At 47.0% G+C, this 14,008-nt stretch overlaps 1 protein-coding gene across 2 annotated transcripts in view; it reads right to left on the bottom strand.

Moving 5' to 3' along the window:
- Positions 1 to 14,008, bottom strand: part of SLC25A30 (solute carrier family 25 member 30) — a 224,294-nt gene that overhangs the window by 170,712 nt on the left and 39,574 nt on the right. For both annotated transcript variants that reach the window (XM_085621828.1, XM_085621829.1), the window contains exon 3: positions 506 to 653. In XM_085621828.1, the coding sequence (XP_085477954.1) occupies positions 506 to 653 (148 nt within the window). The remainder of the gene's footprint in view (positions 1 to 505; positions 654 to 14,008) is intronic.

The raw sequence follows: 14,008 nt of genomic DNA, 5'->3' as shown, positions 1-14,008 counted from the left end.
CAATTGGCTACCCATCAAAAGATAGCTACAGAGGACACAGCAATAGCTATATTGGGGTGTTTAATATCACTAAGGTAAAATATGTTCCCATACAGTGCAACCATGTGTGAAAAAGACAAACTAATGAAATAATACTATCACAATATATGCTGCTTTACACCACATAATTTGACTTTTCTTGCTGCAAAGTGAACTTGATCTGATTTCTCAAGAGTTCTCCTGAAATTTACGCCAAAGGAGGTGTAGGCCCACAATGGAAATATTCATACTTTCTTCCCTTTAAGTTTTAGGAATCTGAGCCTTTTTTGTCTAAGCACAGGGATGTTCAGATAACTGATCAGCAAACTTGACAGCAGAGTTGTCTTTCCACTCATCAGTCTATATTCAAACATAGTAACTCTGGACAACTTATCATTCTAATTTTTATCACTTGTTCGCTTTGGTCTGGCCTCGAAAGTACAATTTTTCAGTAATAACCACTCATCTGTACAACATATATATTTACCCAGAATACAGTGCACGGAGTCCTTCTTCTCTGAATATCCTCACAAACGCATGCACCATTCCTCTGTATCGTATCTCCATAAATTTTGCATCGTGTGCTTGACCTTGAATCTGCAGTCGTGTTTTGGTCAAGTCAATGGGAAATGTGCCTTAAAAGAAAAACACAGTTGACAATGGTATACAATTTAATATCTTTTTACGAAGCGTTAAGGAATTTACAGCAGAGTTTAGAATTTTTCTGGCATATGACAACAAGCGGATAGTAGAGTTAGATATCCTCAAGGATCCAAATGGAAGCAAAATGATTTGTTATTATTGGTTTTGGATTACATCTTTTACATTGTATTGTATTATAATTGCACTCATATAGCGCTTACTACCCCTGACAAGGCGTCAAATCGCTTTTCTGGTGAGTAGCACGCTACTCCGGGACCCATAGAGGATTAGTGTTGAATTAGCATAGTGAAACATGAAAGTCATTTTAAGTGGTGGATAGGTTAGTCAGTTATTTGGATTCAGAAGGATAGAAGAGGAAAAAAGGCTTGTATTTATATAGCGCTTGTTATCCCTGATGGAGTTTTGAATTAGTATGGTGAAATATGAAAGTCATTTGAGTGGTGGATATTAGTCAGTTATTTGGAGTGAGAAGGATAGCGGAGGGATAGAAGGGGAAGAAAGGTTTGCATTTATATAGCTCATGCTACCCCTGATGGGGTTTTGAAGCAAGTAGCATGCTACTCTGGAACCCATAAGGATTAGTCTTGAAAATTAGTATGGTGAAACATGAAAGTAACTTGAGTGGTGGATATGTTAGTCAGTTATTGGATTGAGAAGGGTTGGGGAGGGGTAGAAAAGGGAAAAAGGTTTGCCTTTATATAGCGCTTGGAACCCTGATGGGGTGTTGAAACACTTTATTGGCGAGTAGCATGCTACTCTGGAACCCATAAAGGATTAGTGGTGAATTTGTATTGTGGAATATGGAATTTGAGAAATGAACATGTTAGTCTGTTATTTTGATTGAAAAGGATAGTGGAGGGATAGAAGAGTTAAGGATTTGGAATGGTTTTTTTTGTGGAGGTCATAGCAGTAGGAGGAGACTTTTGGATGAGTAAAAAGGGGTTTTGGAGGGGAAGAGTCAGAGGGAAGAGTTTAGAAAGGTTTGTTTTGCGGGATCGGTATAGTGAAAGAGGTGTCAGATGATGCAAGGAGGGGAAAAGATGGGGAGAGTCTAGAAAGGGTTATTTTGGGGATCATACTAGTGGTATGGGCTTTGGGATAAATGAGAGTGGATGTAAAGGATATATTGATAGATGTACATGGTGAGAGATAGGGTAGTGCATTTGAAAGAGTAGTAGAAAGAACACGGGTACTCATAGTACGCCCGCGGGCCGCCTGCGGCCCAGCAAGCCTGCCTTGGCGGCCCGCTGACCTTGCAGACATCGTACCTGTGTTTAAAAAAAAAAAAAAATTAATGAGTGTTCCCAAACACTGCCGGTTTCTCCAGCGCGACTCTGACTCTGCTCTGTGGGGGCCGGGCGGTTCGAGGGATAGTCAGAGTGGAGCCGTGGGGCCTAAGAACCGGTGAAATAAAACAATTAACATGCAAATGGTCTTTTAAAGACCTGTGAAGTGCTCGGGTGCGGCTGTTGGTGTGCCCGGGAAGCTGTCTCAGCCCTGGCTGACACACACGCAGGGTGAGATGACAGAGGGAGGTAGAGGGAGAGAGACATAGGGAGAGGGAGGGAGGGAAAGGGAGGGAGGTAGAGGGAGACAGAGGGAGACAGGGAGGGAGACAGAGGGAGAGGGAGATAGAGAGAGGGAGACAGAGGGAGAGGGAGACCGAGGGAGGGAGACAGAGGGTGACAGACAGAGGGTGACAGACAAAGGGAGGGAGCCAGAGGGAGGGAGACAAAGGGAGGGAGACAGAGGGATGAGACAGAGGGTGATAGACAGAGGGAGGGAGACAGACAGATGGAGACAGAGGGAGACAAAGGGATTGAGAGAGAGGGTGATAGACAGAGGGAGGGAGACAGACAGATGGAGACAGAGGGAGAGAGAGGGAGACAGAGGGATTGAGAGAGAGGGTGACAGAGGGAGGGAAAGGGAGGGAGACAGAGAGAGAGAGAGGGAGACAGAGTGAGGGAGACCGAGAGAGGGAGCAGGGGGAGGCAGGGGGAGACAGAGGAAGGGAGAGGGAGAGAGGGAGACAGAGGGCGACAGGGAGGGAGAGAGAGGGAGGGTGACAGAGAGGGAGGGTGACAGAGAGGGAGGGTGACAGAGAGAGAGAGAGGGAGGGTGACAGAGAGAGAGAGACAGAGACAGAGACAGAGACAGAGAGAGAGAGAGAGGGTGAGAGAGAGACAGAGACAGAGACAGAGACAGAGACAGAGACAGAGAGATGTGTGTATGCCGGGTCTGATGGCTCAGTGGATGAAGGCGTCCGCTGCAGGGACCTGTGTTCAACCTCAAGGTCACAGTTTTTTTGTGGCTCTAGCCCTGTCCCCCTCCCCCACTGACCCTGCCCCCACCAGTGCGGCTCACGGCCACAAACCACACTGTAAATTTGGCCCCCGAGAGAAAGTTTGTGAGTACCCATGGGCTAGAAGATATCATGAGAGAAGTATAGGCTGAGAAATAGGGTAGTGCATTGGAAATGCTAAATTAGAAGAAAGTGATAAATATATAGATCCATAAGTACATTGAAAGTATATAGATGCGTAAAGGAGGTAAGTATATGTAGATTAAAGATATTGATAGAGGTGCAGGATGAGAAACACACAGATCCAAGTACATGGAAGGTACATAGGTGCACAATGGAAACAAGTACATGCAGACCAAAGATGATTTTTTTCTTTTTTACAACATAATTATTCTACATGTCTATACAAAGCAATAAGCAAAGATAGGTACATATATATAGTGAAAATAAATGCTTATATACAGAGGGATATGCTGTAAATTTCTGTTTGTGTATGGTGCTTATGTGGGAAAGAGCCAATTCTTGAGTAGTTATCTGAAGATAAGGTGGTGTCGGGGGATCTTATGTTGGGGGATAAAGAGTTCCATAGTTTGACTGCTTGAACAAAGAAGGATGTGCCACCCATAGTTTTTTTCTTGTATCTTGAGATTTTGAGGCGAGCTGCCCCTTTAGAGCAGAGGTTCCTTTGTTAAATGTGTTTGGTGATTTTATTCCTGATGAAGAGAGGTCCCATTCCATTTATTGCTCTGTGGGTGATACAAAGTAGCTTGAACGTGGAACTTCTGCCAACCGGTAACCAATGCAGGGCTTTCAAGGCAGGTGAGATGTGGTCTCGCGGTTTGATATGCAAGAGTAGTCTGGCAGCCGAGTTCTGAATTCGTTGTAGTCTTTTCATGGTTGTTAAAGCTGATCCGTGGTAGAGGCTATTGGCGTAATCATGTTTGGACAGAACAAGGGAGATGGTAGCTTGGACCTTGTGTGGAAATCCCAAATGAGGGAAAATTCTTTGCAGCGTTTTTATAGTGACAAAGCTTGATCTTGCTAGTTTGTCCACTTTGGCATTCATCGATAGCTTGGAGTCCATGGTCATTCCGAGGTTTCTTACTTCCTTCGATACTGTAGGCGGTGATCCCTGTTCATCAGGCCAGGCGGCAAGCGGGTCATAATGTTTCCAATCGCCACACGTGAGTATTTCCGTTTTGGAAGCATTCAATTTGAGATGGCTCCAAGTCATCTACTGATCCACGGCTCTAAGACAACTGAAAATTGGGAGATTTTCCAATGTCTTTGGGGCATTCCAGTTGAAGAAGTATTTGAGTGTCATCTGCATAGTTATAGCACGTGAGGTGAAATTGATTGAGCAGTCCCGGTAATGACTTCATGTAGATGTTTAAAAGCATGGGCGAGATGATAGAGCCTTGAGGGACCCCTGCTTTTGTGGAGTATGGTCTGGATGAGAAAGGTGGGGTGTGGATGACATTAGTTCTGTTTCGAAGGTAGGACGTGATCCAGTCTAGAGCAGTCCCCTCTATGCCAGCTTCATAGCGTCTTTGTTTTAGAGTGTCATGGGCAACCGTGTCAAAGGCGCAGAGAGGTCCAAGGTGAGTAGTGCAGCAACCTCGTTTCTGTCTACTGTATTCTTCAGGTCATCCCAGATGGCAAGGAGGGCAGATTCAGAGCCTCTTCTCGGACGGAATCCTGTTTGGAAGTCTGAAAGTATGTCACTCTCTTCAATTAAATGTGACATCTGGGCGAACGCTGCTCTTTCTATCAGTTGTCAGGGTTCAGTGGGTCCAAGTTTGTTTTTTTCAGTAAAGGGTGTATGTGTGACTTTTTGAGTTCTTCTGGAAATATTCCGGTAGTTAAGGAATCGTTGATAATTCTTCTTACTGGAGTGGCAGCAGAGGTTGTTAAAAGAATTGTCACGAAAGTTTGTGGTGGACACGGGTCAGAAGGGCAGCCGGCAGGCCTGCTTGCTTTGACCACATTTATTTTCCCTACCTATGACTCTATTGCAGTCACCCACATTGTACTCAATCTTGGGAGATGCTGCCTATTGGTCTTGAATTGTGCCTCCATGTAAAGGAATTCCCTTATAGCGTCTTAGTTCTTGGTGAGCCATGAAGGCATATTCTTGGTAACTTCCCTTTCTATTGGGATCTCAGTGGGAAATCTTGTCTCCTCCTTTGTAAACCCTTGTTTTCTCTTCCTTTGACCATTCTGCTCTTGTCATTTTTGGGTGCTTTTTTATGGCAACTAAAACTACAAATCGGTCACCATACCAGTATCACTGTCCTACACTGTTAATTGAGTATAGTTGTCTGAATATGCTGTTGAATGTTTGAGGGTTTGATACCCGGGAAAATGGTGTATCAAAACAGGTGAAACTGCCCGCCTCCTCCAGGTGTCTCTGTCTCACCTGTGTTGTGATTTTGTCTATCTTTCAGTGCTGTTGCAAGCAACTGCTGTTCTTTCACTGCAAGCAACATGTTGTGCTTCTCCATTAGCCTCTCCGATTTCCTTAAACTTCAGTGCATCCCAGGTCCCAGCTGTTAACAATGGCATTATACCCGAAAAAGTGAGGAGAGGCCTCAATCAACAGCATCCCAGAAGTCCGCAAATGTACATGTTGCCCAAGGTGCATAAAAACTTACACAACCCACCATTCAGACCCATAGTGTCTACTAGAGGAAGCCTGCATGAACCTGTAGGGAAGTTCCTTGATAAATATCTCCAACCATTCGTATTAAGGATGAGTACTTATATCAAAGACACGACGGAATTTCTTTCCAAGATCCACAAAATCACTTTAAATGAGGAAGATCAAATATTATTATGTACAATAGACGTTAAATCTCTGTGCACATCTATACCCCATAACCTTGGAATGGAAGCGATTGAACAAGCGCTAGTTCACTCCAATTTGGATCAAGACTTACAAACGTTCCTCATGGAACTATTACAGTTCACATTTTACCAAAGCAACTTCAAATGGGAAAATCAATGGTGTTTACAACTCACGGGAACTTCCATGGGTAATTGCGCCTCTCCGGCGTACGAGAACCTCTTCATGAACACACTTGAGGAAGACAACATTTTGACTACCACCACTTGGAAAAATCATGCTATTCTTTTTCTGAGATACATAGATGATATATTCATTTTATGGAAAGGATCTCAAGAGGAACTCAACGCTGCTCTTACCACCTTGAACACTATAAACGACAGAATTCAATTCACTTTCAACACCGATGAGAACTCTATCACTTTTTTAGATGTGCAAATTAGTTAAATGAACAACAGACTTGAAACTAATATTTTCAGGAAACCCACTGACAGGAACAACATGCTTCACTACAATAGTTTTCATCAACAGTCACTAAAAAACCACCTTCTCTAGTCTCAACTTCTCAGAGCGAAAAGAATCGTTTCTAATCCAGATACATCAGACATATAAATGGAAATAATATAGAAAAGATTTGAAGACTGAGGTTACCCCAAAAAAGTCTTGGAACAAGCCAAAGCACGAAGTATGTCAAAAACCAGAGATGAATTGTTAGCTAAACACACAGAAGAAAGAAAGCAAATGCATGGTAGTAGCATCCAAGTTCTCCACAATGAGTGGCCAATTCAAGAAATCCATCATTCGCAATTGGTCTATATTGTCTACAGAACCTGACTTCAATGGCATTTTCACAGAACCACCTATCTTTGCATACCAAAGAGGGAAAAATATTAAAGAAATATTGTCTCAAAAGAAAGATTCCACAGAACACAGGCCATAAAGGCACGACCCCCTGCTACAACTGTAACAATATCATCGAAGGCTGTTGGAAATCCCATCCTATGAAGGGCACTAAGATTGATCGTAGAGTTTCGGGCAATTGAGATACTAAAAATGTCGTATACATACCGAAATGCCCCTGCGGATTAGAATCCGTGGGCAAACCCGAAAGGAAAATCATAGTAAGAGTCAATGAACACAAGAGCAGCGTATGTACCAAAAACATGAAGTCGGTCGTAGCCAGCCATTTCATAGAAAACAACAAAAATGTGAGCCAACTCAAATTTCTGATCCTAGAGATCATAGAGAAGAAAGAAGGTAGAGACAACAACAACGCCTTACTCCAGAGAGAACATTTCTGGATTAAACACCTTGATGCTTTGAAATTTAATGGGGTGAACGATAGCATGAAAATTCCATCCTATCTTTAGAATGACTTGCCTGCCCGTTGATTGACATTTGCACTTTTACATTACGTTGTTCTTTGTTTAAAAGAACACGTTACTTACCTTCGGTAACGCTTTTTCTGGTGGATACAGTATCTGCCTGTGGATTCCTCACCTTGTGAATATCCCCTGCGCCAGCATTCCACTGAACTTTTTTTCCCCAGCTCTCTACGCCGACGTGGACGACGTCATAATGCATCGGCTCCGCTCGCGACTCCGTATGACATCACCGGAGCCATAAGAGAGCCACGTCTGCGTGATGACGTCAGTTCCACCCATTTTTTCCGTGCCTCCGAGGCGCACAGGTGGACCAATGACAGATACAAAGTATACACAGTATACAATATACAATCATATACACAAAGTATACAAGGAAAAGGAAAGCTAAATAAAACAAGCATTTCCTACCAATATACAAGAAAGTGTAACAACATCTCAAGCAAGGCAACTTTTAAGGTATACAAAGGTGGACAACGGGGAGGCGGGTGGGCCAGTGAGGAATCCACAGGCAGATACTGTATGCACCAGAAAAAGCGTTACCGAAGGTAAGTAACTTGTTCTTCTGATGGATACATCTGCCAGTGGATTCCTCACCTTGTGAATAGATTCCCACAGTAGTCCCCACTCCCGGAGGAGGGTGTCCACTTTCCTATACCAGAAAGCCTTGCAAGACAGAGCGCGCGAAGTGGCCCTCCCTCCTCATCTCAGAGTCCAAGCAATAATGCATTGCGAAAGTATGGAGGGAGGTCCAAGTCGCGGCTTTACAAATATCTGCCACAGGAACACCCCGGGCCAAAGCAGATGTAGATGATTTAGCTCTAGTTGAATGAGCTCTAATACCCTCAGGGGGAGTCTTACCAGCCAGGGCGTAGCAGATCTTGATGGCAAGGATAATCCATCTCGACAAAGTGCGCTTGTGCACCGCTCTTCCTTTCGAAAGACCCACATAGCCAAAGAAGAGCTGATCGTCCAGACGAAAGTATTTCGTTCTGTCCAAATAAAAACTCACAGCCCTCTTTGGATCCAGGCGATGGAGTCTTTCCTCCTCTTTGGAAGGATGAGGAGGTGGATAAAAAACAGGGAGAGTAATGGACTGCCCCAAATGAAACGGAGTAACAACTTTTGGCAGGAAAGCAGCCCTGGTCCTGAGAACCATCCTTTCAGCATGTAATGTTAGAAAAGGGGGTATAGACCTAAGAGCCTGAAGCTCACTCACCCTCCTTGCCGAGGTTATGGCTACAAGAAAGACCACCTTAAAGGACAACAGCCTCAAAGGACAGCTATGAAGAGGCTCAAACGGGGACCCCATCAGAAAAGTTAAGACAAGATAAAGGTCCCACTGTGGCATTACAAAGGGAGTGGGAGGAAACATATTTGTAAGGCCTTTGATAAACCTCAGAACAACCGGAGATTTAAATAGAGACGGTTGATCAGGAAGGCATAGAAAAGCCGATAAGGCCGAAAGATAGCCCTTGACCGTGGCCACAGCACAGCCCTGCTGAGCCAAGGAAAGAGCAAACTGGAGCACATCAGAAAGATGAGCTTTTAAAGGGTCACTGGATCTCTCTCCACATCATTTAACAAATTTAGACCACCTGTAGGAGTAAATGGACTTGGTGGAGTGTCGCCTGGCCGATAAAATAACATCCACCACATCAGGCGGGAGAGAGAATGAACTCAGGTTGCCCCATTCAATCTCCAGGCATGAAGGTGTAAGCTCTGGAGGTGGGGTTGTAGAACCTGCCCCTCCGACTGCGAGAGGAGGTCTGCCCTCAGAGGGAGACGGAGCGGAGGGCACAAGGAGAGGTGGAGAAGATCTGTGTACCACACCCTTCTTGGCCAATCCGGGGCGATCAATACAACTTGGGCCCGGTCTTGGTGAATCTTGCTCAGAACCCGAGGAATCAAGGGTATGGGAGGAAACGCGTAAAGGAGTTGCGAGCCCCAACTCAACTGAAACGCGTCCCCCAACGCCCCCTGCAGCGGAAACAAGAGACTGCAGAATGACGGGCAGTGCGCGTTCTCGCGGGTGGCAAACAGGTCCACCCGAGGTGTCCCCCACGTCCGAAAGACATGACGAACCACCTCCGGATGGAGCCTCTACTCGTGGTCGGCGGAGAACTGCCGACTGAGACTGTCCGCACGTACGTTCAGCACCCCGGCCAGATGATTTGCCATCAGACAAATCCGATGGACCTGAGCCCAGGTCCACAGACGTAGGGCCTCCCTGCATAGACAAAGAGACCCCACTCCTCCCTGTTTGTTGACGTACCACATCGCGGTAGTGTTGTCCGTCAGGACTTGAACAGACTGACCGCGAAGGGAAGGGAGGAAGGCCTTGAGCGCCAAACGAATCGCCCGCAATTCCAGAAGGTTGATTTGAAGCAGACTTTCCTCTGGAGACCAAAGACCCTTGATCTCCAGATCCCCCAGATGAGCGCCACACCCCAGGGTGGAGGCATCCGAAATCACTGTGGCCACCGATGGAGGCAGATGAAAGGGTTTTCCTTGAGACAGGTTGCCCTCCACGCTCCACCAAGATAGATCCGCTGCAACTTCTCTGGAGATCCTGATCGACTCCCTGAGATCTCCGTTGTGCTGATACCACTGCTTGCGGAGACACCACTGGAGCGCCCTCATGTGCCAGCGTGCATGGTTGACCAACAGGATGCAGGAAGCGAACAGACCGAGCAGGCGAAGGACCTTCAGAACTGGAACAACCGCTCCATTGTGGAATAAAGGGACCATCTCCTGTATGTCGAGAATTCTTTGAGGAGGAGGAAATGCTCGACACACAGTAGTGTACAGTACTGCCCCTATAAACAGGTTGCGTTGAGAGGGCACCAGGTGAGATTTGGGCACCTTTATCGAAAAACCCAAGTCGAATAACAGCTGAGATGTTACCTGCAGATGACGCTGCACCATCTCTGGGGACTCTGCCTTCAGAAGCCAGTCGTCCAGGTAGGGGAAAACTGGAATCCCCGACCTCCTGAGATGAACAGCCACCACTGCCATCACCTTCGTGAAGACTCGAGGTGCGGTAGTAAGACCAAACGGGAGGACCGCAAACTGTTAATGTTGCGACCCAACCGTAAAACGGAGATACTTCCTGTGCGACTTCAGGATTGGGACATGGAAGTACGCGTCCTGCAAGTCGAGCGACACCATCCAGTCTCCTTGCTGCAGCGCTTGAAGAACCTGCGCAAGGGTCAGCATCTTGAATTTCTCCTGTTTCAGGTAAAATTTCAAGATTCTGAGGTCCAGTATCGGACGCAATCTGCCGTCCTTTTTGGGAATCAGGAAATACCGGGAGTAGCATCCCTGACCCCTTTCCTGCTCCGGAACCACCTCTATCGCACCCTTTTGAAGTAAAGCTAAAACCTCCTTCTGCAGAAGAAGCAGATGGTCCTCTGAGCAGTAACCTTGGCAAGGAGGGTAAGGGGGAGGAAACTCCCGAAAGGGAAGGGCGTACCCAGTCTCCACGAGGTTCAAAACCCAAAGGTCTGTCGTAACAGATTTCCAACCCCGCAGAAAGTAGGACACCCGACCCCCCACAGGTCTTACATGATCCGGGATGGGGGATCTAGGGCTGCTTCCCTGAAGCCTCATTGGGAGCAGAGGAGGAGGAAGAAGAAGAGGGGTTGCGTCCAGAACCTCTCCGACCCCTTTGTCTCCCCCTATAGGACCTATAGAGGGGATTCTGCTGCTGCTGAGGCTGTCGGAAGGAGCAAAAGGAAGATCTTCCGAAACCCCTAAACTTTTTAAAACCAGATCCCTTAGCAGGAGCTTGCAGACCCAAAGACTTAGCCGTTACCCTGCTGTCTTTAAATCTTTGTAGGGCGGTGTCAGCTTTCTCTCCAAATAACTTCTGTCCATCAAACGGCAAATCCACTAATGTGGCCTGAACATCCGCGGAGAAGCTAGAAGAACAAAGCCATGCCTGCCTTCTTGTGGCTATTGAAGAGCCCATTATCCTCGCCACCGAATCTGCTGTATCGAGCCCTGATTGGATCACCTGTCTAGCAGCAGCCTGTGTGTCTGCAACTACCTCCATGAAGGACGCCTTATCACCCTCAGGCAGCTTAGGGGCTAAAGACTTCATTGAGTCCATTAAGGCATGCACATAACGACCCAGCAAGCACGTGGCACTGGTAGACTTTAGTGCCATACTTCCCGAAGAGAAAGTCTTCTTAGCCGCCTGGTCACCCTTTTTGGACTCCCTGTCTGCAGCAGACTGGGGGAACGCCCCCGAAGCATGCTTCGAGCAGGATGCCTGCACAACCAGGCTCTCTGGAGACGGGTGTGTAGAAAGAAAATCCGGATCCCCAGGTGCCACCCTGTATCTTCTCGCCACCTGCCTGGAAACCGCCGGAGAAGAAAGTGGTTTTCGCCATACCTCCAAAACAGGCTCCAAAATGGCCTCATTAAAAGGCAGTAAAGGCTCTTAAGTTGAAGTAGGTGAGTGCAGCACCTCCGTCAGCAGGTTAGACTTATATTCCGCAGAGGGTAACTGCAAATCTAACAGTTCTGCGGCTTTTTTAATAACCACATGGTAAGGAGCCAATTCATGTGGTGGAGAGGATCTAGCTGAAGTATGCTCCCACTCAGGGGTCGTATCCAGGCCACTAGCCTCCTGTATCCCCTCAAACTCATCAGAGGACGTGTCCACTTCACCTTCCTCTACCTCCACTCTATACCTTTCTTCATCCAAGACCCTTTGGGCCTCCCTTCTTGAATGAATCCGTGGAGCCGGCGTCGTCGACGACATACGCGGCGTCGGTGGAGCCAGAGGTGTTGGAGTCGGCGGCGCCAAAGACGGAGTCGGCACCGCCGGACGCGGCGCCGAGGGAGTCGGCAACGGCATCGAGGAAGGATCCGAAGCAGGACGATCCCGCTGAAATCGTGATGGATCCCCAGACGGTGCCGGAAACTGCCACGAAGGCGCCATCGGCAGAAAGGGCATAAACGGGGCCTGAGCGTAATGCTGCGGCACCCCCAAAGAATACGCCATAAGACCCACGGGACCAGCCGGTGCACCGGATGGGAAGGCAGCCCGATTGAAGATTCCATACATGGCATTTAAAAAATGTGAAGAATCAGTACCTGGAGCCGGGAACTGAGGATAAGGAACCGGACCTGTATCCTTCTGCGGAGTATCTGGCAACGGCGCCGCAGTGTCCTCCACCGGAGCCGAAGAATCCTCAGGCCTTGGAGAAGGCTCCCTACTTTGTTCCTTCTCACCATCAGAAACAGGCGACTCCATTGGAACAGGAGACGACGTCGGAGAAGGCGCCGGTGACTGCGCCAAGGACTGTGCCGGTGACCGCGCTGGAGCCCGCTTCGGCGAAGGAGAACCCTCCGGAGACTGAGAAGGAGAAGGTGACAATTCCTTACTTCGGCGTCGTCGATCTCGACCTCCTGTTCTTTGAAGACCGGCGCCGAGAAGAATGTTTCCTTTTTTTATGATGTTTCTTCGACTTCGATGATCTCAAAGTCGACGACTCCGGCCTCGACTTCTTTCTACCTCTCTTCTCCTTTCCGACCTTGGCCATAAACAGCTTCGCCTTCCTTTCCTTCAATGTCTTCGGATTCATCCTCCTGCAGCTTGAACAATCTTCGACGTCGTGGTCAGAGGAAAGGCACCACAAACAATCATCATGGGGGTCCGTTATAGACATGTGGCCCCCACATTCCCTACAGGGCTTAAAACCAGACTTCCTCGTCAAAGACATTACAAATTTTTGACAACAGTAACACCTAACAACTACAAAGTAGCAGGAGAGTACTGGAAAAACCGTTGTGCGCCGACGGCGCGGAATAAAGGGAACTGACGTCATCACGCCGACGTGGCTCTCTTATGGCTCCGGTGACATCATACGGAGTCGCGAGCGGAGCCGATGCATTATGACGTCGTCCACGTCGGCGTAGAGAGCTGGGGAAAAAAAGTTCCGTGGAATGCTGGCACAGGGGATATTCACAAGGTGAGGAATCCACTGGCAGATGTATCCATCAGAATGTATGTTTATCCCGACTTCTAGCGCACATTGATTTGCATGTCCACATAATCACCTTTATTCACATTTTCCACTTAATCCATTACCTTTGATGACCAACTTTTAACATCCTGAAACGTTTCCTGGCTACCCTACAGTGTTTATAGCACCAAATATGTTGTTGTATCCCTTCCCTACATCATGATTTTATAGTCCCTTCTGGACCCATTCTCTTACACTCGCTAATAAACAGTGCCATTTCAATATGGCCACCACACGCGAGTTCCTTGCAACCCAGTTAACTCCACAGTCCTATTTCCATTGGGATTACTCCAAAGTTATAACCCTGCAAACCCACTGCGCCTCTTGCTTAGGATTTCCTGACAAAGCCCGGTTTAAAGCCATTTCTTGTAAGTAACTTCAGTTGAACTATGCGTGTTTTCAGGCTACATTCTTGATAGACAGTAGCCACGTTTTTCATTGTTTTATTTGCGTTTATGGTTCTCAACCTTTTAGACATTGTATGTCACTTTTGAAATTGCCGACCACATTCGAAACGCCATTAAGCATTCATGCACTTCGTTTGAATTGTTGCATGCTCGATATATAGTTTTTCATTTATCACCATGCAGACGACTTCACGCTCGTTACCACGATGGATGTAGTTTTTTGAGCTAATATTCACGATGGTGTTGATATCAACACAACATTTGTCACCCGTGATGATTAACCCCGTTACTTCGTCGGTCCGAACTAGTTGTTTGGCATGAATGTGATACATTGTTGCATACGAGAATGGGCT

The sequence above is a fragment of the Triturus cristatus genome, chromosome 8 (assembly GCF_964204655.1).
Source record: "Triturus cristatus chromosome 8, aTriCri1.1, whole genome shotgun sequence".
NCBI classification, from domain to species: Eukaryota; Metazoa; Chordata; class Amphibia; order Caudata; family Salamandridae; genus Triturus; species Triturus cristatus.
This window is presented reverse-complemented; position numbering and strand designations above follow the sequence as displayed.